General features: G+C 39.4%; 3 protein-coding genes and 1 long non-coding RNA gene across 8 annotated transcripts; 3 read left to right on the plus strand and 1 right to left on the minus strand.

The window, feature by feature from the left end:
• The first annotated feature begins 334 nt into the window (after positions 1 to 334).
• LOC126601677 (general transcription and DNA repair factor IIH subunit TFB1-3-like) lies at positions 335 to 8,267 on the plus strand. 2 transcript variants are annotated; one of them, XM_050268421.1, is made up of 20 exons: positions 336 to 717; positions 1,084 to 1,162; positions 1,381 to 1,445; positions 1,554 to 1,617; positions 2,154 to 2,280; positions 3,402 to 3,477; positions 3,671 to 3,766; positions 3,970 to 4,014; positions 4,160 to 4,216; positions 4,380 to 4,535; positions 4,643 to 4,708; positions 5,025 to 5,148; positions 5,319 to 5,375; positions 5,513 to 5,622; positions 5,730 to 5,921; positions 6,022 to 6,135; positions 6,314 to 6,391; positions 6,521 to 6,568; positions 7,369 to 7,428; positions 7,908 to 8,267. In XM_050268421.1, exons 1-20 carry the CDS (start codon positions 616 to 618, stop codon positions 7,992 to 7,994), a joined length of 1,803 nt encoding a protein of 600 aa, XP_050124378.1. In that variant the 5' UTR covers positions 336 to 615; the 3' UTR covers positions 7,995 to 8,267. The 2 variants fall into 2 exon arrangements, with proteins under 2 accessions (XP_050124379.1, XP_050124378.1); XM_050268422.1 differs by lacking the exon at positions 7,908 to 8,267 and having other exon boundaries at positions 335 to 717; positions 7,305 to 7,416.
• Positions 8,268 to 12,845: 4,578 nt separating this feature from the next.
• On the plus strand, positions 12,846 to 16,806 carry LOC126601676 (pentatricopeptide repeat-containing protein At1g10270-like). Of its 3 annotated transcripts, XR_007615785.1 has the most exons (3): positions 12,847 to 15,161; positions 16,327 to 16,550; positions 16,587 to 16,806. XR_007615785.1 is itself a non-coding variant. In XM_050268420.1 (2 exons), exons 1-2 carry the CDS (start codon positions 12,990 to 12,992, stop codon positions 16,351 to 16,353), a joined length of 2,187 nt encoding a protein of 728 aa, XP_050124377.1. In that variant the 5' UTR covers positions 12,846 to 12,989; the 3' UTR covers positions 16,354 to 16,806. The 3 variants fall into 3 exon arrangements, 2 of the variants coding, with proteins under 2 accessions (XP_050124377.1, XP_050124376.1); XM_050268420.1 differs by having other exon boundaries at positions 12,846 to 15,161; positions 16,339 to 16,806; XM_050268419.1 differs by having other exon boundaries at positions 16,327 to 16,806.
• Positions 16,807 to 17,599: 793 nt separating this feature from the next.
• Positions 17,600 to 20,622, minus strand: LOC126601679 (glycosyltransferase BC10-like). Of its 2 annotated transcripts, XR_007615787.1 has the most exons (3): positions 19,673 to 20,622; positions 18,519 to 19,238; positions 17,600 to 17,856 (listed from the first exon to the last, which is right to left on the minus strand). XR_007615787.1 is itself a non-coding variant. In XM_050268424.1 (2 exons), the coding sequence occupies exons 1-2, from the start codon at positions 20,201 to 20,203 to the stop codon at positions 18,597 to 18,599; spliced, it is 1,173 nt and encodes a 390-aa protein (XP_050124381.1). In that variant the 5' UTR covers positions 20,204 to 20,621; the 3' UTR covers positions 18,375 to 18,596. The 2 variants fall into 2 exon arrangements, 1 of the variants encoding a protein (XP_050124381.1); XM_050268424.1 differs by lacking the exon at positions 17,600 to 17,856 and having other exon boundaries at positions 18,375 to 19,238; positions 19,673 to 20,621.
• Positions 20,623 to 24,599: 3,977 nt separating this feature from the next.
• Positions 24,600 to 26,612, plus strand: LOC126601681 (uncharacterized). Its single transcript, XR_007615788.1, has 3 exons — positions 24,600 to 24,907; positions 24,990 to 25,095; positions 26,468 to 26,612. It is a non-coding gene; the product is annotated as an uncharacterized LOC126601681 (long non-coding RNA).
• Positions 26,613 to 27,141: the final 529 nt, after the last annotated feature.

Below are 27,141 nucleotides of genomic sequence, written 5' to 3' on the forward strand. Positions count from 1 at the left end.
TGATGAAAATGACTATAGCTACACATTTTGATAAGTTGAGGGACCAATGGTAATGAATTTTTAGTTGAGGGACCATTGCTCCAATTTGATTAAAGTTGAGGGACCATTTGTACAATTTACTCTCAAATTTATGTTCATGTAATTACTAAATTTGTCCTTTTTTTTTATTTGAGTCCAGTTTTGGTAATGGAGTTAAAATGGTAATTTTATAGTATTTTGATTGTCATCGAGGATTTATTTTAAAAAAACTAAACAAAAGAATTTGAAAATTTTAAGTTTGATCAATAAAGACAAAATAAATAGGAATAGACCTAGGGTGGGTGTGCCTAGCAAATGAACGGGTTCAGTTAAGAGCCCTCGTCTTCCTTCTTCGTTAGTATAAAAGACGCTCACAGTCGGGGACACACAGAAAGTGATTGAAGGAGCTGGGGAGAGAGAGAAAGCGCCAGCCTCTCCCTCGGTCCGTACAAAAGCGCGCGGATTATATCTCCAACAACCCTAAAACCCTAATCCCCCGAATCCCATTTCTGAGACTCTGACAATTTTGATTGATCGATTCGAAATTCTTTTGATTTTTGAGAAATTTTGTGCCCACCAATCGCGAACAACAAGAAGATGTCGTCGTCGTCGTCGTCGTCGTCGTCCAGGCGAGTCGTGAAGCGTGTAAAATACAAGGATGCAGTAAAAAATCCTGGCACTCCCGGCGTTTTAACCATGGTGCCCGACTTTTACTTATTTCTTCAAGTTTTTCTCTCATTCGATCGCATTGCTTTTCGCGTTTCACTAATTACTGCTGTTGTTGTTCTGCAAATATTGTATTATTTTCTACGATTGCTGATTGATGGTTAAGATTTATGGGATTAGGGACATAGTTCAAAATTTCTTACATTTAAGGACATAGTCGATGTGGATAAAGCTTGCAAATCATGCACCAACAGTTGGGTTGTATTAATGAGTTTTGTCCTTGGTTGTAAGGATACCTTTGCTGCAAGTTTTGAGCCAAGATAAAGTTTTTGCCTAAATATGCGACGATCGGATTTCATTGGTTTAATGTTATTTTTGTGAATATGTTGGTCTGTGTAGGTTGAGAACAGGTTTGTGTTCAAGCCAAACGATCCCACGTCTGCCAGAATGCTTGATGTGGAGTTTAGACATATTAAAGGTACACCTCGTAATCGCTGCGGATTTATTTCTATGAAGCAAACACCTTGATGATCATTATTTTGCTTCTTTTTTTTCAAAGTCTTGGTACTTCCAAACTAAAAGACCCATATCTTTGCTAATCTTGATATTCAATCATTCAATTTCTCTGGATTACGTGCTCGCTATTGGAGGTGTTTTTTTAATTCCTTTTTCTTGTTCTCGCTCTTGAACTTTCAGGTCACAAAAACACTAAGGAGGGATCCAAGCAACCACCTTTGCTTAATCTCAGCAGCAGTCGTGAGGTTTTCTTTTAGTTGTAATTTATGTTACATCCTACCACAATTTAGAGCTACTCTGATGCAGTTTCTCTATTCTTTATTGACGGGATTCATGCAACTGTGATGTTCCAGGGTATAAGTTACATTTTTGAGTTTCAAAGTTATCCCGATCTTCATGAATGCCGAGATTTTGTAGGTAAATCCCAATCACATCCAGAACATGTATGAAATTCTATGATGTTGTGGTTCAAAGGCTTATTTTCACATTCTTCTTTTGCTCTATATTGCTTCTTGTTGTTGTAACTGTTTAGTCTTGTGTCGACTGCCTTTACTGGAATGGACTGCATCGTAAGAGATAGCCAGTAGCCATTGTTTTTCTTTAGAAACCACTCAATGACTCATTCATCTGCAAATCTAACATTCTGCTGATTAATTCAACTTCTGTTGTTTAGTTGAATTTTGAGAGTTTTCCATGCAAATACTGCCTGTAGATGTGGCTGTAAGAGGAGGACTGTTTTGATGCCTTTACCTTTTGTAGTTATCTACAAGATTCTACATAACATTCAGTTGCCAACAGTTGTTTTTTTATGCCACATCTTTCCTTACGAGCTTTGTCCACTGAAACTTATTTTGTTTTGTTCTTGTTAGATTATTTGACTTTTCTGTCTGGGTGTGTTTTAGTTAATTATTTACTCTTAGTCTTAGATTGTGCTATGTGGTGTCTTTGAATAGGCAATGCCCTATCTAAGGCTACAGAAACTGCAAAAACTGCTTCTGAGAGAGATGGAGTTACATTCCCTGATGAACAACTCAGTGCAGCAGAAATGGAGCTCCGTATGAAGTTATTGCAAGAGGACAGGTAGCTTTGTCTCCTCCCGATCAGATATCAAACACCAGCATCTCACATTTTGTAGCGCCATGGAATAGTTTTAAATTAATTTTATTTCCTTATAGAGATGTTTTATTTTTAATAATTCTTTGGTTGAACTATAATATGGGTTTTTACTTTCATCTTAATGCTATAGAATCTCAGCAGGACAGAATTAGGATAACCCACCCTTTCTACAAGTTCACACATTTTTATTTTCTATTTTGTACCATATTATATATTACAGTTTTCTAGTCATAGACTTCTGCCCAGAATAAACTACTAAAGATTGTTAATGACAAAGTAAATCTGATGATAGCTATTTAAGAATCAGGACAATACACACCACCAACTCGTATGTTGTTTATACAAGATTGCCACTCGTTTTTATTTTTTATGTACTTCTTCTATAATAATTCTTACATTCTCCTAGTCATAACTTACCCCTAGAATCAACTTTTAATGAAAAATGTTGACATAAATTATATAAATCTAATGATAGCTAGTGAAGAATCATGAAAGCGCTCCATCAACTCGTAGATTATAAGTTCCCACCTGTTTTTCTAGTCATAAGTTTTCCCCCAAAACCAATTAATAACAGTTGATGTTGAAATAATTTAATGTAGATTCTGATTAGTTTGATTCCTAGCATTGATAGGGTACAACTCATACTCACATACAGACCAAACCTGGATGGACTCCACTTCCAAAGTGCTTCAGTCCCTTTTCAGTTTCAGATTGCTGAATTCAAGCATTTGGTTGCTTTCTTGTCTTTTCTGCAAATGATTTGGCCCCTTGGTGTGTGTTTTCGACGAACCATATCCTGGTACAAGGAGTCCACCAAAAAAATAAAAATAAAAAAAGCAACTCCACATGAACAAAAATACCCAACTATCATGTTGCCTTGTTCTGTCTACAAGTTATTTTCTTTGGCCTTTGTTTTCTAGGTGGAAATTTGGGCGGTAATGATAGTTATAAAATCTTGTAATTTATGTTTATGATGAGCTGAGGTTTTGAGAAGGTGTGTTGCAATTTCTTGTTACTAGATTGTTTGCTTCTGAGCTTTCTGTGTATAACTACTGTTTTATGTCACTAAATTTTACTCTTCACAGTGAATTGCAGAAACTTCATATGCAGTTTGTAATCAGTGGTGTCTTGACAGAATCTGAGTTCTGGGCAACTAGGAAGGTGAGATACCGTAATGAAGACAGATTCTTATTCATGTTTATATAAGTTGTGTTTAGTTTTTCTTTTCAACTGCAAGCCTATACATAGTGTTGGTTCCCCCCCACCCACAGTACTACACTGACAATTGAAACAAATTTAGCAGATAGTGTATGGTGGTTACTGTGACATTTCTGCCTTTCCAAATTTATTGCAGAAGTTGCTTGATGGAGATAGCCGTACAAAGCCAAAACAACGGGTTGGTTTTAAAAATTCAATGATTTTGGACACCAAACCTACAAGTGACGGTCGGGTAGAACATTGAACTCTCTCTCTCTGATCCATGATTTGTTTGTTCTTGCCAATAGTTACAGTTGGCACCTCCTTGATGACATTTTAATAGAACTAATTTGTGGATAATAAAGGGTTCCTTTAGGTATCCATAACTTTTTCATATCATCAACTTGTGGTTCTGAAACTAACTACTTTTGTATTTTTGTTTTGGGAATTGTCCAGATGAACAAGGTTACATTTAATTTCACTCCAGAGATTAAATATCAGGCATGGTTCTCCATTTTACACTTCTTTGAGATAATAGTTCTTTCATTTTCAACAAATAGAAGTACTCTGAATGATAGTTTAGCTATCCATATTGAAAACCTCTCTTTGGCGCTTACACTTAAGTTTTTGTTACATTGCTTTTCAGATCTTTGCTCTCAAACCAGCTGTTCACCAGGCATTTCTTAAACTAGTGCCCAGTAAGGTAGTGAGGATATCCAAACAATTCCTTACATAACCACACTATTCCATGTTAGTCATCACCCTTAGTTTGTTTGAGGATGATAATCTGAAATTGAGTAGTTTGTTATTGGCTTTCTTACTTCGTGCAAAGCATTTTTTCTAGCTTTTCCTGTTTATAATTCCAGATGACAGAAAAAGACTTCTGGACAAAATATTTCAGAGCTGAATTCCTCCACAGTACCAAGAATGCTGCTACAATTGCAGCAGAAGCTGCTGAGGATGAGGAACTGGCAATTTTTTTAAAGGAGGATGAAATAGTGGCAAGGGAAGCTCGTTGGAAGGTGCTCTTAAAAAAATTGTTTCCTTTGCCCTCTAAGTCTTGATTTACCTTGGATGCTGCTGGTGCATTTGTTTATATTCATATTTTTATGTCTTTTTGTTTTTCTAGATTCGACGGGTTGATCCAACTTTGGATATGGAAGCTGACCAAGGGGATGATTATACACATCTTCCTGTATGTTTTCTAGAACCTTTCTTGAGTCTTTTATTTTAGTAGCCTCTATGTTTTCATAAAGGCAGCCTTCTAATTTTCTTCATACCCCCAAATTTTATGGTGGTTTGTCATATGATTTGCAGTCATAGATGTGGTACATTGGAGAAACATTCCTCAGCGGTTCCCGTATTTCATATTGATATTCAGAATACCCACTTATGCCTTTGATCCACAATGAATTTTTGTACTTGTGATCCTTAACGTCGTCTCTAGGGATGCCATAAAGTTGATTTCATTTTTACCGTGTCTGATCTGGTTGATACGTCTTAAAAATCAGGATCATGGGATTTTTCGTGATGGTAGCAAAGACATCACTGAACTGCAGAATGAGCAGTACAGGAGGACTTTATCGCAAGACCTTAACAGGCAAGGGGCTGTTGTTCTTCAAGGAAGAACTGTCGGTTAGAGTTTCTCCTGAATCTATTCGATTTTCATTCCTACAATTAATAAATGTTGTGAGCCACTTCTATCTACTTGCATTAAGTATAAATGATTTTGGTGTTGTTTGATTAACTGGCTGAGCTATATTTTTCATCTATTATTTAGTAGATAATTTTGAACCTGACTGCAGATGGGGATTTAGAAGATCCAGAAAATGTTGCAGAGGCACTTATGCGGTCAAGACAGGGTTAGCATTGTCCTTTGTTTCCCCCCTTGGTTTATCCATTGGGATTTTCTACCCATGCCGCCCTCCCCTCAATATTTCGTCTTTTGTCTGATGGCATATCAGCATCTGTGCTTATCTTTCACCGGTTGTTTTTGCAGAGCCTGATGAGAGTGCTGTGCAGGAGAGACTAGATAGGATTACTCGGATGAATGAGATAGATGACCTTCGAGAACCTCGCGATCATCCTGTTGCTCAATTATGTATTAAGGTTCACTTTGACATCATTCTTCCAACAGGCCAACGGTTTTAATGCAGAAGTTACACTCTTTTTGTTTTCTTCTGACGTTGCAGATCTTTCATTTATTCTGAAAACAGGATCCTCGAGACTACTTTGATACGCAACAAGCTAATGCACTTAAAACTTCGGATGACTCACGAATTGGAATTGAACAAAAAAAATGTAGCATGACTACTGAGGAAGCATATGGCTCATTGAGGGAGTCTATATCTAAAATTAAGAGCATTGGATTGAAAAATTCCACGGTTGAATCAGAAATTGCTCTTACGGTAATATAAGTGGCAGGTCTTTTTCTAGATATGATATGTACAGTTATAAAAATGTATACTTCAACTGCCAGAAATTTTACTGCCCATTTATGCGGTGTAGGTTCTTAATGGGCTGACTCAGAATATTTCAAGTACCAAGTATCAACTTGGAAAGAATCCTCGGGAGAGTATTCTGGACAGTTTGCCAAACAGAACGAAAGAGGAACTGTTGCATGTGAGTGAATAACATTCGTTTATTTTCTCTATACTATTAGCTGCTTTGTAAGTAAAGTATTATAGAAAATGTTAACTGCGGCTGGCTCTGTTCTTTTTGACATAGAGTTGATAAAGTTGCATTAGGTTTTGTTTACTTCACAGTTCTTATTTGATTTATGGGTACGTTCTTATTCCAGCATTGGATGTCCATTCAAGAATTACTGCGGCATTTTTGGTCTTCATATCCAATTACGACAGCTTATCTTTCTACAAAGGTTAGCTCTGTTTCCTTTATGCTATATGAAAATCATTACTCATGAACATCACTGTTTGAATCTCTTCAACATGGGTTTTTTATTTAAATTATTTTTGTTCTTTGTGGATTCATTAAATTATTCACGCAGGTAGGCAAACTGAAGGATGCCATGTCACAAATCTATCGACAGCTAGAGGTATGATTCCAGCTATTTTATCTTTTTCTCATTTGTTTAGTTTCCGGGCTATTTAAACATAACCCACATGCATTTTCTAAGCATATGAAACACCTTATTGTGGTTTATAAAAATGGTTGCCAGAAGTTCAAAGCTATAACCGATTTTGGTCTCCTTTAGTGTCATTATTGATGTTGAGCTGTTTTAAATTTTTCATGTGGAATGTGGAGTAATTTTATAGTAACTGCTGAAACCATCCTACTAGTGTTGTCTGCCTCATCTATTCGAGGCTCCTTCACCTCAAAAGTAGTTAGTTCTCTTGGTGCCTTCTTTGCCTCTTGGCTAACATGGTATCATCCTCTATTAAATCCGGTCTCCATATAGCTTTATGACAATCAGTTGGGGATCTTCTGTGAATGTGTCTTATATCAAACTGCCTGTCAATGGAAACCTGGGTGTATGGTGGATCTTCATTGGAATGGATAGATGCAAAGAGATTTGGAGAAGAGAGAGACATTGGTTTCTTATTGGAGGATTTGATGCATAATTTAATTTACTGCTTTGACTGCCCAGAGATTCTTAGCTAGTGGTCCACCTTTGCAGTTCAATATCATCTTAGTTCTGTTTCATGAAAAAGGGTGTAGGAAAAACAGAAAAAGAAAAAAAAATTCATTTTGGTCATCTTTTGAAACTCTCGTTTTTTGTTTTTCATATATGCAATATTGATTTCATGTTTTAAATCCTGCATTTTAATCAGGCTTGATTGTTTTGAAAGAGGGTTTAGGATCTACTTGGTTCACATATCGATTGAAATTTTCCAGGAGATAAAGGAATCAGACTTCCGGCACCAGGTTTCACTCCTTGTTCGTCCAATGCATCAGGTCAGGACCTCGCTTCCATTTTTAGTTTTAACTTTAAGTGAATGAATTAATTCACTTGAATATGAATGCCAAGAAGCTATCTTGTTTATAGGATTTTTACGAGGTGTTATCGATGACCGAGTAAGTTGGAAACTCTCCAATGCTTTATAAGATCAACCTTTTGTAACATGCTTTGCTGCTTGTTCTGTCGGCCAAGTGCGCTCTTTCTGTTTTGTGTATTCTTTCAGCGAAAAAGAGTATTGTCTTAAAGAACCAATCCACTTGCGCAAAACTATTTACTTTAGTGTTTATATTTGATTGTTTTGGTTGCGGTTAGTGGCCTTTATCTATAGGCTCTTGATTGGTAGTGGCCTTTAGTGTTTATATTTGATTGTTTAGTGGCCTTTTTCTATAGGCTCTTGATTGGTAGTGGCCTTTAGTGTTTATATTTGAATGTTTTGGTTGCGGTTAGTGTTTATATAATGATTATTTTGGTGCAGGCTCTTGATGCGGCCTTTCAACATTATGAATCTGACTTGCAGAAAAGAGCTGCAAGGAGTGCAGAGATGCCGAATGGAAATGCGTAGGAGAAAGTTTTCCCTTGATTGGTTCACCCGATGTCCCGCGTTTTATCTTGTTGCGATCGTATACAGCATCCAATCAATTTTGCTATGAGGTTGTGCTAGATTGACGAGGTTTTTTTGACGTTGTAGAATATACATTGATGTTCTTGAGTACTGACCAATTGTGTCCAATTGTTCAGTAGAGGAGTCAACGATTGGGTGGAAGTGTTCTTGTGTGTACTAGCGGCTTTTGCGCAGCATTATGTGTTGCTTCTAATAATATACATTTTTCTCTCCTCCCTTTTTGACTCCCAAGTTTGCGTTTGCAGTAGCCTACTCGGTGGCACTAGTAAGTGCACAAACTATTTGGGAAGGTTTTTAACCGAGGCTCACTACATTAATGTGAAGATTAAAATTTAGGAGTGTGCTTGTGTTTCTTTTTTTGTTTTTGTTTCTATCGTTAAGACAACTTTCATTACAACAAAAACTAGTACAAGGCCCAAAAAGGACCGGGTAAACAACTAAACAACTACAGGGAAAGTAAAAGGCCCAAGCAAAATAAGAGCAACAACTCAAGATACAATGGGAGGCTTGCACAAGCTTAGGCCCAAAGGCAATAGAAAACATACAATAAAAAACCCTAATCTCCAGCAGCAAAGACCACATCGCTGCCGCTGTCACATCCTAAGAGGAAGCCAGATTCCGAATTGAGAAAGTAAACACTAGATCCAAGTCCCCTTCATGAACCTCTGCAAATATATACAAACAAAGTAACATATGGGAAGAGGTTGAGGCTAAGGGGTATGTAAAATATCCAACACTTGGCCTCAATGGAGATTCGGCATGTTGGTTGGAGAGGGGGAAGTGAAGGAGGGAAGTGGATCTGATATCCAATTTCTGCCAGCCGATCCAAGCACATGGTGGGATGGGGATGAAGTATCGCAACTAGGGAGGAGGAAGGAAAATAAAAGAGAGAAAAACAGGCAAAAAAAATGCCGGATAAGAGGCAAGAAGCCCCAGATAGTTGAGACTCAGCTTAAGGAAAACTGAGATTAAACTCAAGGGAGAACCAAGAATTAAAAAGGAAGGGAGAAAACTGGAAGAAATGAAGGAAGAGGAGAAGGGAAGCAGAGAGGGGGAGAAGCAGAGGAGATGAGGGGGAAAGAAAATAGGAAAAGTGCAAAGGAAGGAGAACGAGAACCTGAGAAAACTCAAAGGAAAATGAGAAGATGGAGGAAAAAAAGAAAGGAAGGAAGGAGGAAGGGAGGATGCCTCCGGCACCCAAGCCAAAGGCTAGGGCTGGCGGTGAAATTGCTAGGAGTCTTTCACATAGAGAAGTTTAGAGAGAAAATGGGAGACTTTTTGTCTACGTAATTCGTCCATTCCTATGTTTCTTTTGTTATATTTCTTTGTTTCGTCCTGTGATAATGTTTAAGTAGTGCATCTTTTAATTCTGATGTTTACATTTGAGTTTTGAATGGGCTAATTTGGTCTCTTTACTTTTGAGTGAGAAGGCGAGGCTAGAGCCCAACAACTTGCAAGATGACACTATTAACACTCAAAATTGTAAGGTAAACAATCTTAATTAAATAACATAAGACGGGCGATGGGCTAAAATTAAATAGACTCAAATATGTAAGTGGTTCACTCTTTAAAATTGGGCTACATCCATTATGTTGCTCTCAATATATTGATTTCAAGACTAAATAGCACTCAGCTAATGCATTCACTCTATTTTGTCCAATTCGTTTGACCCTTATTATGGAGGTCTCTACTCGCCCCCTTAAGGCCTCTTAAACCGACATTTAATGTGCCAACCACTTGTTCTATCTTTCTGACCACTTTTCACTTATTCGTCCAGGTTTCTGTCAATGAAGTGACGTTTTGGCAATCGAAAGGCACACACCCTTCAAGGGTCAGGTGGCCTGAGCATCCCACTCTGACTTCGGTTAATCTGCCTTGCCTTGCTGAGCAATGTCTCAATTGCCCTTATGTCCCATCCTAGGTCTCTACCATTGTCTGCAGGTCGCTGAATAGCCTAAGTAGCACAATTCAGTTTTTGGAGATTTGTGCCATAAAGTTGTGAACACACCCATGTGATCTCAGTCTGGTAGTCCTTGTTTCGTCTCGAATGGTAAGGCTGGCTCTCTCCGAATTCCTTGGGCCTTGGTTTTTCTGGCCTTTCCTTAGGCTTATGTCCGTGGGTGGGCCTAATTGGGCCCATCGTTAACAAACGCGAAGCCTTGAAACACCTAAAACATCAGTCCGAAAGAAACCTAATACAATAAGGGGGCGTTTGTTTGCCCTCACTACGTGGTACTGGACTAGACTGGACTAACAATTAGTCCAATCCAGTGTTTGTTTTGTACTAGGATTATCTTTAATGAGACTAAGAAGGACTCGCACGGACAAACTCCTTCGCTAGGAGTTCTTGGCCAGACCCCCCAATACCCATGGGATTGCTAAGACCTCGTCTACTCCGTCCTCATCGTGCTCTTATCTCTCTTGCTCTCTGTTCTCTTGAGCACCGACAGCCACCATCACACCACAACTCGCCAACTCCAGCGAGACCATACCACCAGCCCACCACCACTTTCTCCCTCTCTCCTCACCCTAAACCCAGAATTTCAAACTGAGGAAGATCCCGCTCTTACCATTGTCTGTCCAACTCTAGCCGTCCTCTGATCCACCTTCGAGGAAGATCTCGCACTCGCCGTCCTCGATTCAATACCATCGAGGAGTTGTGTAGGTTAATTTATTTCATTTCCTGTATTTTTTTTTTGTTCAATTTCAAACACGTGATGCAACTCTAAAAAGGGCAGCAAAGCCTTGACTTGCAGCTCCAACACCGTCCCCCTTCTCCAGCCCCACCAGCTTGTTAATCAGTTTTGTGTTAATGGGTTTGATAAAATTATGTTAATTTGGATTAATTTATTAATTTATGGTCAATTACTTGGCTTGATTTGTGATTTTTGCTTTGTTTTTGCTACTTAGTTTCCTTGTCGTCACTTTTGAAAGAGGCTATGGTTTGATTTTGACCATAATCCATCACCAGCGCCTTACCTTTCTAGAAGTGGATAACCCCAATTAAAGTCCTTAAATAAGTTACTCAGACCACAGTATTTCACTGGTCAATTGAAGGTCCTTGAATAAGTTATTTGAGTATTGTGCAATCATACTTGTTCAGGTTTTTGTCATGTGGAAACATCACAAATCTATGGTATCAATCTGCTTATTGTGTTAAACTTTTGGTCTTTATTTGTTTTCCTTGTATGAATGAATTTGAAAATTCTTTTGAATGTAGCCAAGATGGAATGTTTGAGGTTGTGATGTTGGTCTCCATATGTGGAGGAAATTGGTGTGTTTTGGCATTTGGTCTTCAATGGTCAAGTATTTTGGGATCAATTTTGTAGAGTAACTCAGACCGTGAAGATTTTTGTTTGAAAAGAAAAATGATGAATTGCAGCACTACTGTTTCACATTCTTTTTTGTACAAGGAAAGCTATCTTAGCTATGAGTTTGGCTATTGTAGTTGATATGGTTCTGATAGCATGCCAAGCATTCTTTGGATATGGGACATGTCACATACGCCATCTTGAACTCGTTGCTATCTTGGTGCAGAAATATCTTATTCGTGCAACAGTTTGGGATCCTACGTGCACTCGTCCTATTTTTTTGCACAGGAAGTTCTCATTTGTACATGTGGACTCCTGGTGTTACCTACAGTGTGAGTTGGAATTGAGTTGATCTAAAATGGAATTGAGTTGGAAGCTGTCTCCTCTTGAAGGATAAAGAGTTGTTTTGCTGCGCTTCTGTTGCAGTTTTTGAATTGAGTAAATATAGCTCGGATGATTGAGGCAGTTAGTTATTTTCCAGAGTTATTGTAAAAAATTGTAGAATGTACAATTATGCAGTTTACCTTTTTCTGCTGTGTACTTTGTTAATGTAGTATTGGGATCTTTCATTTGTTCTAGTTGGAACATCCAACAGTTTGATTAAATTGGTGACCTTTCCCTCTCTCATTTGTTTTTCCTTTCATTGGATTAGCACTAGTGCACATGGAATTGACTAACTGACTTGCTCCGTTGTGAGGGAAGACATTTTAATTGCTTAGTTTAATATACAAATGGAATGCATAAATTGTCCATAATCTCTACCTTTTGCATATTGTTACTAGTTTTCTTCAAACTAGTTGGAGCAAGCCAATTTACGTGCTAGGAATCCAAATGTAGCAATGATCAATGCCCAGTTATCCATTTGTCATTGTGCCTCGCATCATTGTGGTCTTGGGATTGAATGCAATTTTCACGGTATGGACTGAAATTGGCTTATACATACAAGAGCAATTCCAAGTAATTATTTCACAATTGAGTAAAAAATTGAACTTGTTAGACATCAATTTTCGTTCTACTCAAATACAAGTATTTACCAACACTTTTAACTTTAATCTACAACTTTAAACCAAAGGTGAATGATTAAGAAAAGCATCCTGAACCCTGTCGATTGTTGGGAGAACACTTTGTTATATTGATGTTTGGAATAATGCTACTCTTTAATCATGTATTTTCGTTTTTGTATTTTTATTGAGTCTCACTCTCATCCAATATTATTAATTTTAATAATATCTTTAATAAAAAAGAAACTAAAATAGAACAATAATGTAGTCCTAGTCTGAGCAAACACCAAATTGATTACAGTACTGCTTTCATTATCCTGCTTTTTAGTCCGATACTGCACCAAACGTTTCACTAAGTTAGTCCAGCTTAGTCTAGTCTAAGCCAGTCCAGCTTAGTTCCTAAAGCTAGTTCAGTCAGAGATAGTCCGGTGCAACAAACGCACCTAAGGGCCACTTCCTAGGTCAGCAAACGTGAAAGGAGAGGTTTTTTTTTTGGTCGGAAAATAACGCGGGCAGGGCAAAGCAGATAACCACCAAACCCCTTCTTCCTTCTTCCACTTTCATTTCCCAGATTGCTAGGGTTTAAGTATTTGCACCTCTCTCACCGTCACAGTCTCACAGCAATGTCATTCTACCGCCTGCTCCACCGCTCTCTCCGCCGCCCTTCCACCCCAACAACCCTACCCCTAACCCAATCCCTCTCCTCCCTCCACCTCCACAACCCTAACCATCACATTCCTCTCCATCTCACTACCCCCACGCGCACCTTCGCCTTCTCCTCCGCCGAAGAAGCCGCCGCTGAGCGCCGACGCCGCAAGCGCCGCCTCCGCATCGAGCCCCCGCTCAACGCCCTCCGTCGGGACTCACGCCCCCCTCCCCCACGGGACCCGAACGCCCCCCGCCTACCTGACACCACCTCCGCCCTCGTCGGTCCCCGCCTCAACCTCCACAACCGCGTCCAGTCGCTCATCCGCGCCGGAGACTTGGACGCGGCCTCCGAGGTTGCGCGCCGCTCGGTTTTCTCCAACACTCGCCCCACCGTCTTCACCTGCAATGCCATTGTGGCTGCAATGTACCGCGCCAAGAGGTATAATGACGCTATTGCCCTCTTCCACTTCTTCTTCAATCAATCAAACATTGTTCCTAACATTGTATCTTATAATAATTTGATTAATACTCACTGCGACGAGGGCCGTGTCGATGTGGGCCTGGAGATTTATCGGCATATAATTGCAAATTGCCCCTACAGTCCCTCGCCCGTGACATACCGGCATTTGACTAAAGGGTTGGTCGATGCTGGGAGGATAGGTGAGGGTGTGGACTTGTTGAGGGAGATGTTGAATAAGGGCCACGGAGCGGATTCTTTGGTTTATAATAATTTGATTAAGGGGTTCTTACATTTGGAGAATATGGAGAAGGCTGTTGAGCTTTTTGATGAGCTTAAAGAGAGATGCTTGGTTTATGATGGGGTCGTGAATTCAACGTTTATGGATTGGTTTTTCAACCAGGGGAAAGAGAAGGAGGCGATGGAGTCATACAAGTCCTTGCTTGATAGGCAGTTTAGGATGGTCCCGGCAACTTGTAATGTTCTCTTGGAGGTATTGCTTAAGCATGGGAAGAAGAAGGAAGCCTGGGATTTGTTCGATCAAATGTTGGATAATCACACCCCGCCAAACTCCCAGGCTGTGAATTCGGATACATTTAACATTATGGTTAATGAGTGTTTTAAGCTTGGAAAGTGCGATGAGGCAATTGCCACCTTTAAGAAGGTGGGGACAAAGGTGAATTCAAAGCCATTTTCTATGGACGTTGCGGGGTATAACAATATCATTGCTAGATATTGTGAGAATGGGATGTTGCCGGAGGCTGAGACATTGTTTGCAGAATTGTCCTCAAAGTCATTGACCCCGGATGTCACGACTCATAGGACGCTGATTGATGCATATTTGAAGGTAGAGAGGATAGATGATGCTCTTAAGATATTTAGCAGGATGGTGGAGGTTGGTCTGCGAGTGGTTGCTAGTCTTGGTAGTAGGGTGTTCGATGAATTGATTAAGAACGGGAAGGTAGTAGACTGTGCGCAGATTTTGAAGAAAATGGGAGAAAAAGATCCAAAACCAGATGCCAGTTTTTATGAAGCTGTGATCAAGGGGCTTTGCAACGAAGGTGCGCTTGATACAGGCCGTGATTTAGTGGAAGAGATGGTGAGGTATGGCATTGGTGTTCCTCCAGCATTACAGCAGTTTGTAAATGAGGTTTTTGGAGAAGCTGGGCGTGGTGAAGAGATTCAGAGAGTATTAAATACAAATATGCGGGGATACCAACCACTACCTAGAGAGGCACCACCTCGGCAATTCCAACCAAGATCGCCTCAAATGGCAGGACAGGAGCCTCCGTCAGGACCTTCTCAAATGGCAGGACAATATCGTCCGTCTTCGGCACCGCCCCAAATGACTAGACAATATCAACCGCCATCTGGACCCTATCAGCCACCATCTGGAACGTATCAGCCGCCTTCTGGACCCTATCAAAAGACTGGAACTTACCAATCACCACCAACACCTCTACAGATGGCTACAAGCCAGCACCCCACAGCTCAATCCCCTCAAATGGCTGGACAGTATTGCTCTTCATCAGGAGCCTCCCAAACGGCAGTACCACGCCACCCTCCGTCCAGACTCCCTCATGTGGAAGCTTCGAACCCGCCATCTGAAGCTTTTCAGAGCTTAGTACCACCTGCTCAAGGGACAGGATCTCACCAATCACCATCAGAACCCCCTCAAAATACAGAACAGGTAGCAGCTGCTTGATCCTTAGATATCAAGTGATTGATAGAGATGCCGGCAATTTTGTCTTGATTGTTAAGTTGGCCAATGCTACATTGAACTTACGTTAAGTGTCTCTCCATGCTGTAAGCTTAAAGCGTTCAATTGGGTGTATAAGGGGCTCTCGTGACAGGATTCTCTTTTATATGGTCTATAGCGATTAATAGGATAAGTTATTTATTCTTGTGCTCGGCCATCTTTATGGTTGTTAAAGATTATAACTTATATGAAAATTACCATTCAGTTATCACGTCTTGTGCATGTTAAATATGTGTGTTGAGATTCACAGCCTAAAGATGCACGGTAGGTGAATACATCCTAGTGAATGGTTCGGTTTAGTAGTTTGATTGTTTTTCTTCAAACTGGTTCCTTGTGGTGACTTGCATTTATGCACCATTTGGCACTGCCCCAGCTTTAGTTTTTCAGGGGACTATGGATTCATTTTAATTTCGGGTCAATTCAGTACATGGTGCTGTGACTTTGGCTCGGTTGAAATCAATTTTCCCCCCATTGCTTATGTATTTAATTGTTGTCTATGCATTCTATTGTGTTCTTATACAGTCTTGTTTCATTATTTTTTATTGATAGAAGAAAATTAGTGACTCTGTTATGGCCCCTCATTCTACATCATTTTCAGTATTTTGTTTTGAATCAGTATGTCTCTGTATATTTCATTTTTGCTCCCATTGACTTGGCTCCTTTTTAGTCGACTATGTATTTGTATTTGTATTCAGGCAAGTACTTGGCCTTGGTTTGAGAGATGAAAAATCATAAAAGACCGTCTTATCTCTTACTTTTCGAGCAGGACTTGTTAATGAACTTGTATTGAGTAATGTTTCATTTTTCGCTTCTTTCCTTTGTTTATATGTGCCTGCTAGTTAACTACAATATACTGTATACGTATACACGCATTAATGCATACTATTTGAAATTCTAGGACCGCTGTAGAATAATGTACTGCGGGTTGTGTTTCATATGCGTATAATTCTATGAATGCAATGCATCCTCTCGTCTTGAGCAGTTGAGCTAACGGTTAGGGTTGGGGGGGATCATTTCAATTTTCTTATGAGAGAGCATTACAGATACGAATGATACTCCCCCTTGCTGCAGTCTAATGTTGGAACACAATATCTAGCTTGGATTACAGGTAAAACAGGATTAGGGGTTCCTGCCAAGACTTGATGGGAGTTTCCGGTAAATACCCGCTGTCGCTGTGCCAGGATTAGGGGTTCGCTGCAGTCTAATGTCCTCGTCATGTTGCCGGAGCAACGGACAGTCTCCGCCCTGCTGCTGATTAGTCCACTATATTCTTCTCCAAAGCCGCTTCTCCTTCCCCCATTTTCTCCCAATAAAGTCGAAGTTATTATATTCTGAAAAATGTAGGGGGAATGTCAGTCATGATTCGAAGATGTATTGCCTTTGTTTGGACCGAGATTTTGGTTTCCATTGTTGGTCAGATTTTGCTTGTACGAGTGTTTTTGTAAATGTGAACTTAGAAAAGCAGATACCTGAATTGTAACGCTCGCTGACACTCTAATATATGTAAATTCCACATACGGATATAACAAGAATAATAAGTCAAATTACATGCACAGTCGCTGTAGTTTCACGAGTATCCCATTGGTTGTCATTTGATTTCACCAATACAACACAAGCCAAAATTCGAGGCTTTCTCCAATGTTCATCAAAAGTGCATATTTAAGTTACACATTATAACAGTCACTTAGTACTACGGTTTAGTAATATTTCTCTTCATTTGTAAGTTAGAGGCTTTATGTTCGATTTAACTAAAGGTGGATTTGAACCACATTATTACTAGACCATTATGAGACTTAGCCCGTCCCCTTCCCTTTTAGGATAAATAATAGGAAACTTTCATGAAAAGAGCTTGAGCTAAGTTTATTTTAATAAAAAATCATGTTATAACTTTATTTAATTAAAAAGACTTAAATTTTAATGAAACACCCTAAAATTTTAATAAAAATGACAAAATAACTTAAATTTTAATGAAAAAGACATAATTTTAATATTAAAAAAAAATCTGACATAAGGACATCCTCACACAAATTGTTTATGAAACTTAGGACACTATTTATGAAACTTACTGCATTGTTTATGAAAACTTACGACATTGTTTATGAAACTTACTACACTGTTTATGAAACTTAACAATACTACATTCTTCTCTCTCCTCTTCTTGAATTTTCTTAGCACATTCTCACCTTCCAAACACATTTTCTTCTTCTAATTTTCTTCGATACTCATTAAATTTTGTCTATATCTCTTCAATTTTTTAACTTTCTACACCAATTACTTAATTTTCTTCTATTGTTCGCCCATCTGCGGCTTCCTCTTCTCCTCCACCAAATGAAAATGTTGTGCCCTACAAACACAACACTAATATCAAATTAAAGTAAATACTTCAGTGCCTGTAAATTGACATAATTATTCATTTTTTGTTACAAATTCACTAACATGAAAAAGCATTCGAACCCAACGACTTGACAATTCAAACTTCACCATGTCAACCCAGAATACACAAAGTAACATCCATTGAACACCCATTCAGAATCAATCCAGCTATATGCTGCAACGCTTTCTCAGCATCACTACTCGAATCATCACTATCCTTTGAGCTTATTATAATCACACGTCCCTCATGTCTCTGCAAAAAAAAAAAGCAACAAAATCAGTCAAAAAAACCCAACCGACAAAACCCTAACGAAACAAAACCGATAAAGTGCTACACACAACAATGGCGTCGGCGATTTTGATATTGGCCTTGGTCTCTTCGCGAATCTTCTGGGTGATTCAACACCCTTCCTTCCCTATTACTTTTCTGATCAGCCGAGAGGGAATTTTCTTCAACCTCCTCACCAATCTCAGAACTTCCGGTAGATTTTCAATGCTTTCTCCATTTCTCAACTTCCGACCCGCCGATCGGTGTTAGGTTTTTATTTATTTATTTTTTTTTCTCTCTTGTCTTTATCATTAAATAAAGGTAGCAGATGGTTTTTGGTTAAAACTCAAGGTTTTGAAGCCCTTTTAATTAGTTTTTCTTAAATAATATCGTTTGTTAAAGAAAAAGTTACATATTATAACAAGAATGGTTAAATTATTTGATTTAATGGAATCTAACGACTGTTGTTCTATTGTGTAACTTAAATACGCAATTAATGTGCATTGGAGAAAATTCAAGCCAAATACATTTATATTTAACTTTTGTATAATATTGATGATTTCCTTCCGAATTTTGAGAACCAATTCATCCTCCCAACTCAATGACGGAGAGAACCAACTCGATAATTTCTCAATATCCAAAACTACCTGCCTGTACATTTTTGCATTTGGGACAAAATCGACTCGAGTCCTACCAAAATTCTCCGCTGAAAAAGCCGGAAATTCTCAATATTCCATCACCGCCGCGGCGAGCTTGAGCAGAGGCTCCAATGCGGTTGGTGCAAACTTCCGAGCAAATAGGTAACATATGGATGTCATCTCCGCATTGTACTGACACGGCTCTCCATTGTTCCTTATCGACTGCATGAAATCTTCTGTAATGTTGTCTCCTCCGTACGTTGCAGGGTGCGGACCTCGCAGTGACCAGTCAACCCACGTCACAGTCCGATTCGAATTCAGCGACCCTTGGAGCATGTTGATGTAAGTAGGCAGGTAATGCTCATCCGGGTAGCATGCAGGCAAACAATAGTTGCTGAAGATCGTGTAATACTTTGTTTCCGAAACTATATATACAGATAACGCACGGCTAAGTTCAAACCACTGCGACCCTTTCCTCCACTGATGCAGTTTAATATCGGGAAACATTTTGCGCCTGTAACGCCCGCGGCCATAACGCCCAGGATCATCGTATGACTCGACATAGCTATGGTTTGAACCAACGAGATACTCGTAGACCGTAGTGAAATTATAGATCGGGATGCAGCTCTCCGAGAGAAGAACAAAGCGCTCATTTGAGAAGTCAAGCAAGGCATTCGCTAGAAGGCGCCTCTCTGCATCAAGCAACGTTACTGTCCCCCATGAAACCGGCTGCAGAGAAGAAATTTTTTAAAGTTAAGCATCAGGTAACTCATTAAGAACGTAGACCATACTATCTTCACGAATGATAGATGCACACAAAATAACAGTATATGCTACATACTCTCGGGCCTTTTTTTTCCATCTCCGATTACTCGATAATTCAGAACAATCTCGGGGTACAAGTTTAAGACAAATCTAAGTGATCTAACAATACTGTATACCGCTACCCAACTGATACGTGGACATTACGCCCATTGAAACTCTCTTAAACAAAGAAGAAGGAATTACAACACCATGCTAAAACTTAGTGTTACGAGGACAAACAACTAAATCTACTGTAAGGATCACGAAGATGAAATAACAAGACATGGATTCAGAAAAAACAAGTTTTTTTGCACCAAAGCAATAATGATTCATAGAACTTCAGTTGAGGCTATTTGTACCTGACTGGGGATTTGGCGTAGATAAAAAGGAGAGGTGGTAGATACATTGAGCTTATAACCCGGAATTACGTGGACGTAAATTGAGAAATACTTGTCATGGCCCTGAAAGAACCTCTCCCACAATGGCAGCAAGGGCAAAGGTCCTCTAGTCAAAAACATGAAAGCCACTTTAGGCACTCTCTCGAATGGAAACTCTCGCTTTCTCGGCACCATTGAAGCTCTCCAAAAAAGCTCATCATCAGACAGACCGTGTGTCAAATTCTTCGGCTGAAGAAACGTCTCCATGCTCATGCAATCAACCTTGTCACTAACTGGCACAATTGTACAAGTCTTCTCCTCGTGCGGCATATTGGCAGAGAGGTGATTGATAAACGAATAGTTCTCAGTTTGGGAACCAAAATACCGGCTCATATGCGCCCTCGTTGCTAATCCTATAACGACCCCCATAACAAAAACTATCAAGAATGAGAGAGTCTGCAAGAGTTTGAGCAAACCCGGGTTCTTCTCATAGTCTTCTCTGCCTCTTGCCATGTCTTTCCAGTTTGCAGTAAATAAATTCAAATCTGAATTCCAAGTATAAATTCTCACTACAATTTATGTTATATATGAACACACAAACACTTCAATTCTGGAGAATCAGCAATGATTTATTACTGAAACTGTGAACGAATAGTGCCTCAAACCACAATTAGAAAATCAAAGGAATATAACATAACTCAATGTCCTTTGGGTACCTCTAACTCAATCGATGAATGATGGATGATGAAGATATCATCCAAAAACTATAAACATCCCGGGGCAAATTCTGGGGAGGAAGTAGATGAAGCAGAGAGATTTGATTTGGCGATGAGAAGAACATAGAGAGTGGTTCAGAAGGAAGATGAGAGGGAGTTTGAAAACAAGAACCTACAAATCCGAGCATATACAAAGTGGGGTTGGTGATGATTTTGACTGGGAGAGAGAGAGAGAGAGAGAGAGGGGGAGCGTGTACTTTGGGGGCTGACTATGACTGAATCCGAGTGCTTTCTTTGTTTGTTTACGGTTGAAAGAATGAAATACAGCACCAGCAAAGTGGAAAGTGGAAAGTTTTGGAATTTGGATTTAGATTTACTTTCGGGGGAGGATTATCTCCTCTCCTTATCTCTATTCTCTCATAGTTCCTCTCATATTTCCTCATATTTGAATAGTTTGGATTAAGTTATATCAACATCTTATATTGAGTTTTTCTATAAAAATAATAAGATAAAAAAAATAATATGTAAGAGAAGGGAAGAGAAGGGTATGTGAATAAGGAAGAGAATCTTACTCCGTTTTTCCTGACTTGCGCTGCCCACTTTAAACCCCCAATTTATTTATTTTTTAACAACCGATATTATCTACGTTAAAGATGAGTATGTAAGAGAAGGGAAGAGAAGGGGATGTGAATAAGGAAGAGAATCTTACTCCGTTTTTCCTGACGTGCGCTGCCCACTTTAAACCCCCAATTTATTTATTTTATTTTTTATTTTTTTAACAACCGATATTATCTACATTAAAGAGGAGGGGTGGACTTAGCCTCACAATGAGCTATTGATAATGTGGTTCAAAATCGTCTTTGGCGAGAATTGAACTTAAGACTACTCACTTACAACTGAAGAGGAATACCACTAGACCGTAGTACTAACTGGCTTATTTATTTTAAGGAAAACTAATGAAAATGACTTGAAAACTTTGAGTTTTAATGATAAAGACAAAATAAAGAGTAAAGTGAATAGTAATATGTTTGACTTTTTAGTGTAAAAATGTGATTTTTCATTAAAATGAATAGTACCGTGAACTTTTGGTTAAGACTCCTTTTATTTTATTCACTTCGTACAAATTACAAAGAGCAGCTTAAAACAGTCCAATTAAAACTCAAATGTGTATATCAAAAAACAAATCTTTATATTAAAAAAAAAAAAAAATCTTGTTGCGTAAAAACGATAACGAGGCATAAACATACAAAGAAACACGTCTCGCCTCTTCAATATCATATGTCAATGCATATAGCAAACTTCAAGTTAGTCGTAGTACGCTAATTTAGTAGGGCTTAATAAAAACTTCTCAAAGAAAATCGCACGTAACAAAATTTGGGTAGGAAAATTAGCATTACATATCACTGTGAAATTGTGATTTGACATTATTTTATATCACTTAAATCTAGATTGAGATATGGATGATAAAAAAAATCAAATTGCATTGTAACTATAATTGAAATTCAAATTCAAATGAGTATCATGATTATTTCACGTACACTTGTCTTTAATTCAGATAATCATGACATGCTGCTAAATGTCACTCATGATTTATGGAATTAAGTTAATTTATAATTCAATTTCCTAGACAATTTTTAGGTGATGCAATGAAAGTAAAAATTTTCTAATGATTACGTAAATATATATTTTGTAATAGTTACTTAGTCTCAACTTGGCAGATCTATTAGCTAGGAGTCGCTGCTGGGTTTGTTTTGGGGATCGGAAGGATCTATGGTTCACACCGGCGCTTGCATAGCCTCTTTGCTCGGACAGGGTGGCTCTCGCAAGTATCACCTTACCTGGGAAGGCTCAGGTTCTTCAAAAATAACCGTGACCGACGGGATCTGATTACCTGTGGTGCTGCTGCTGGTGTTGCAGCTGCCATTCAATTCGTGTCCCAGTTGTGGGGTCCTTTTTCCACTAGAAGAAGCAGCTTCATGGTCTCTCTCTCATGCACGTACACACACACATATCTGTTCTGTCGTGGAGGAAAATTTGTTTCCTTTAGCAAAAACTTCTGGGTGGAGGATATTGCGCGCACACACACACATATCTGTTCTGTCGTGGAGGAAAATTTGTTTCCTTTAGCAAAAACTTCTGGTTCTGGGTGGAGGATATTGCGCGCGCACACACACACATATCTGTTCTGTCGTGGAGGAAAATTTGTTTCCTTTAACAAAAACTTCCGGGTGGAGGATATTTTTTCACAACAGCTGTAGTAGCGGTATTGGGGAAGGAGGTCTTATAATGTTTGATGTCAATTCAGCAAAGGTCAGCTATAGCAGCGGGGATCTACGGCAGTCATAATAGAATTCTATGGCTTAACTTTCCTGTATTCTATAATCCTGAATAAAAATATATATAATCATTTTTACAAAATGAAACAAAAATAAAGGACACAATATCCTTCCTAAAACATGACTCTAATAATTACAAAATATTTACATTCTTTTTCTACTAAAATATAGATTCACTGCCAATACTCCCCCTTAAGTTGGATGTAGCATAGATGTTACACATGCTTAACTTGATAAGTGAGTCATCGAACCTCCTACTACACACGACATGAGTAAGGATATCTGTAAGTTGTTCCTCTGAGTTCACGAACGGTATTGACACAATCTTCTTTTCTAGCTTTTCTTTGATAAAATGTCTATCAACCTCAACATGCGTAGTCCTGTCATGCTCTACTGGATTCTTAGCTATTTCTCTAGCAGACTTATTGTCACAATACAATTTCATTGCCTCCTTCTGTTTAAAACCAAGACCCCAAAGCAACTTTCATAGCCAAAGGATCTCACACACACCATGTGCCATATCCTTATACTTGACTTCAGCCGAGGACCGTGATACCACATTCAGCTTCTTGCTCTGCCACGTAACCAAATTACCTTTAACAAATGTGAAATACCTAGACGTAGACCGTCTGCCAATCACATCACTTGCCCAATCAGCACCAGTAAATCCCTCAATCCTCATATGTCCATGATGTTCATACAAAACCTTTCCCAGAGCAGACTTCAAATATGCCAAGATTCTCATTATTGCCACCATATGATCCGCACTTGGTGAGTGCATAAACTGACTAACCACACTTATGACATAGGCAATATCCAGACAAGTGTGAGACAAATCAATCAGCCTCCCCACTAGCCTTTGATATTTACCCTTGTCAACTGGTTCCTGATCTGGATAAATCCCCAAATAATGTTTCTCTATGATGGGAGTGTTCATAGGTTTACATCCCAGCATGCCTGTTTCCTTTAATAAATACATAACATATTTACGTTGAGAGAAAAAAATACCTCTAGATGACCGAGCGACTTCCATTCCAAGGAAATATTTCAAATCTCCCAAATTCTTCATCTCAAATTCAGCGGCAAGACTTTGTTCTAATTTCATCATCTCCTCCGAATCATCAACCGTTATTATCATGTCATCCACATAAATAATTAAGGTCGTCGCCGTACCACTTCTTCATTTCACAAATAACGTGTGATCAAAGTGACTTTGATAATACCCAATCCTCCTCATAACTTGAGTGAATCTACCAAACCATGCATGAGGTGATTGCTTAAGCCCATAAAGTGACTTTCGCAACCTACATACTTTGGTTTTCCCTCCGGCGTTATATCCTGGAGGAAAATCCATATATACTTCTTCTTCCAGGTGCCCATGAAGAAAAATATTTTTTACATCAAACTGTTTCAGTGGCTAATACAAATTTGCAACTAAAGAAATAAGAACTCGTACTATATTCATCTTTGCTATTGGAGAAAAAGTTTCCTGATAATCAACACCATAAGTTTGTGTATAACCCTTTGCTACTAACCTTGCTTCATACATGTCCACTGATCCGTCTACCTTGTATTTGATTGTAAAGACCCATCTACACCCAACCGGTTTTTTTCCTTTTGGTAGCTCTGTTACCTCCCACGTATCATTCTTATGTAGTGCCATCATTTCTTCATCCATTGCAGCAGCCCATGTAGGATCCTTCAAGGCCTCCTCAACTCGGGTTGGTGCTTGGATTGCTTCCACATTATTTACCTAGGCTTGACGTTCCGGTGCAAGGTTCGAGCATGACACATAATTAGCTATTGGATACTTCACTTTTCCTTCAAAAGAAAACATGTCAGGTGGAACACCATTGTTAAATCCCACCCCCATTTTATTTAAAAATGGTTTTTAGTTCTTAATTGGTGAGCCAAGGGGCCCACCCTTTTATTTTTGTATCCCCCGTGACCCTCTCCTTTCCCTCTTTCCCTCTTTCTTCGTCTCAACCCTCCCGTGCATCTCTCTCTCCCTTTCTCCCTCAAGCTCTCGTCTCTCTCTCTCCCCCTGGATTCTCGAAGACCTTAGCACCATCAGGAGGGACTCCCCACGAAGCAGGGACCCCTGCCCTGCGAGGTAAACGGCACGGAGCAAAGCTCCGACGAGTTTTCTTCCTTTTTCAGTAGGGGTAAGTCTCGAATCTCTCACTCTCGTACCTAGCTAAATGTTTGGTCGTGATTTATAAGCGTGAACCTTCCATTTTTACGTAGGTTTTACCTTGGAAACGTTTTGGGTGAGCACACCCATTTTTCCGGCGAACCCGTGCACTCCGAGGGCATTTCTGGTCACCTCCGACCGAGTTACGGTATTTGGAAGGTAGAAATCTCTTCCTCTCTCTTTGTTCTTCATTTTCGTACCAAGATCGGAGCTTGAAGCCCCCGTTTTCAGGTGACCGGAGCTGTAGCAGCTCCGGCCTTTTTCTTCCTCGGCACCAGGCCGTCTGGCCTCTCCCATTTCCTCCTCGGGCCTTAGGCCCGTGTGGTCTTAAACCCAAATCCCCAGCCCCTTTTTCTTTTAATTTTGTTAGTTTAGTTTTTAAAAACCCAATGGGCTCGGGCCCTAGTTTTGTGAGGCCTTGGGCCGGTTTAATTAAAGGGCTTAAGCCCTGTCTTTTTTTTATAAGGCCTTAAGGCCTTTATATTTTGGTGGTGTGTGTGTGTGTGATTAGGCATGCACATGCATGCTGTGCATGTGTGTGTGTGTTTGTTGAATATATGTTTGGGCTTAAGCCCAAACTCCTTTCTTTCACCCTAATAACCTTTTAACCCAAAACCCTAAACCCATCCAAATCCCAATCCCCTATTTTAATTTAATTCAAACTCAATATTTTAGAAAATCCTTTTATTTATTAATTATATTTTTGTACTTAGGGACAATTATTTTGATGTTCTGTCTTCGCTAGTGGCGCAGCTTTTGGCGGTTAAGTACTGTGAGTGGACCCCTTCTAAAATTACATGATTTTATAGTAAATGCATAATTGATTAGCATGCCTACGAATTTATGATTTGATTTATGTGGAGCCTGTTGTTTTAATATATTGATTATCGTCTCGTGTTTTTGGTGAGGAATTAATTGTTGGCTTATATTGAGCTATATTTTAATATATCGTATTTTCTATTAAAACCATGAACTGGTAGACTATCTGATAAATGGCGATAGGATGCTAGAACATGATTTTGAACCCCTCTTTATAGTGTAGACGATGATCGGTAACCTACGCTATGAAGTGGTATTTACGAGAGGCGTAACATTTTGTGCGTATCTAGTAGACATTATGCCGCCTGGGGCGAGGATCTGGTGTTGGCATTTAGGCCGGGAGAAATAATCCCTAGCTACGGGCTGAGGGACATGAAGAGGCATTGGGCCGGGTGGTAGTTATCTCTGGCTACGGGCGCAGAGACTTAGGTGCAGGCATTGGGCCGGGAGTTATATTTATTCGGTGATCTTACTAGCAGCACACCGCGTTTACGAGACGATCTACGAGATGTTTTACGCGATGATTTATATGATGTTTTCCGCGTTATGGCTTTTGAGATATTTTGGCATGCTAGGATTTTTATTAAATCCATCACTTATTATGCTAGTAGTTTTCATTATATAAACTTTGGGGGTTTATACATTGATAACTGTTTTATTATTATTATATATAAACTTGGTCCACTCACCTTTGTTTTGCGCCCCCATTCAGGACTTAGAATCAAGGCACCTAATCCCGACGTCAAGGCACTTCCGCAGCAGCATCTTCGGATCCTCTCGATGTAGGACCCACTCATCTATTCATTAAATTTTATCTTAATTCTTTTTAGTGATTAGGTTTAGTTGTATGCTCTGAACACGTTCCTAAATTGTTAGTTCATCGTATTTCAAATTTCTAACCCTTATTTATTTCTTATTCTTAGCTTTTGTATCAATTAATGGCTTTCGTCACCCTTGGGTGTCGGCCAGCACGTATCGGTCCTGGTATTCGGGGAATATCAGGGTCGGGGCGTGTCACCATGATTTTGCCTTGGCGGCAACTTATACGTACTCATAATATTATCTGGATTAGTTACATGAGCATGAGTTGAACTTACCTCAGGAATATTTAGAGAAGACACATTGGGTGCACTATTGAGCTCGAAAGCGAGGGGGGTACGAGTTCGGTAGCTGCTGGTTCGGCAGGCTCCTATCAATACTCTGCATCATACTCGGCAGACTGTTGCCGAGAAGCATCAACTGTTTCGGTGCCTGACAACTGAACATTAGTCCAATTTTCGACAGGTTGTTGCCGAGAGCTCTCACTGTCTTCATTCTTGGCACTGTCTTGCCGATAGCCTTCACAATTTTCGTTTTCAACACACGCTCCTCCTGAGTTACATATTA

Source organism: Malus sylvestris, chromosome 15 (genome assembly GCF_916048215.2).
Source record: "Malus sylvestris chromosome 15, drMalSylv7.2, whole genome shotgun sequence".
NCBI lineage: Eukaryota > Viridiplantae > Streptophyta > Magnoliopsida > Rosales > Rosaceae > Malus > Malus sylvestris.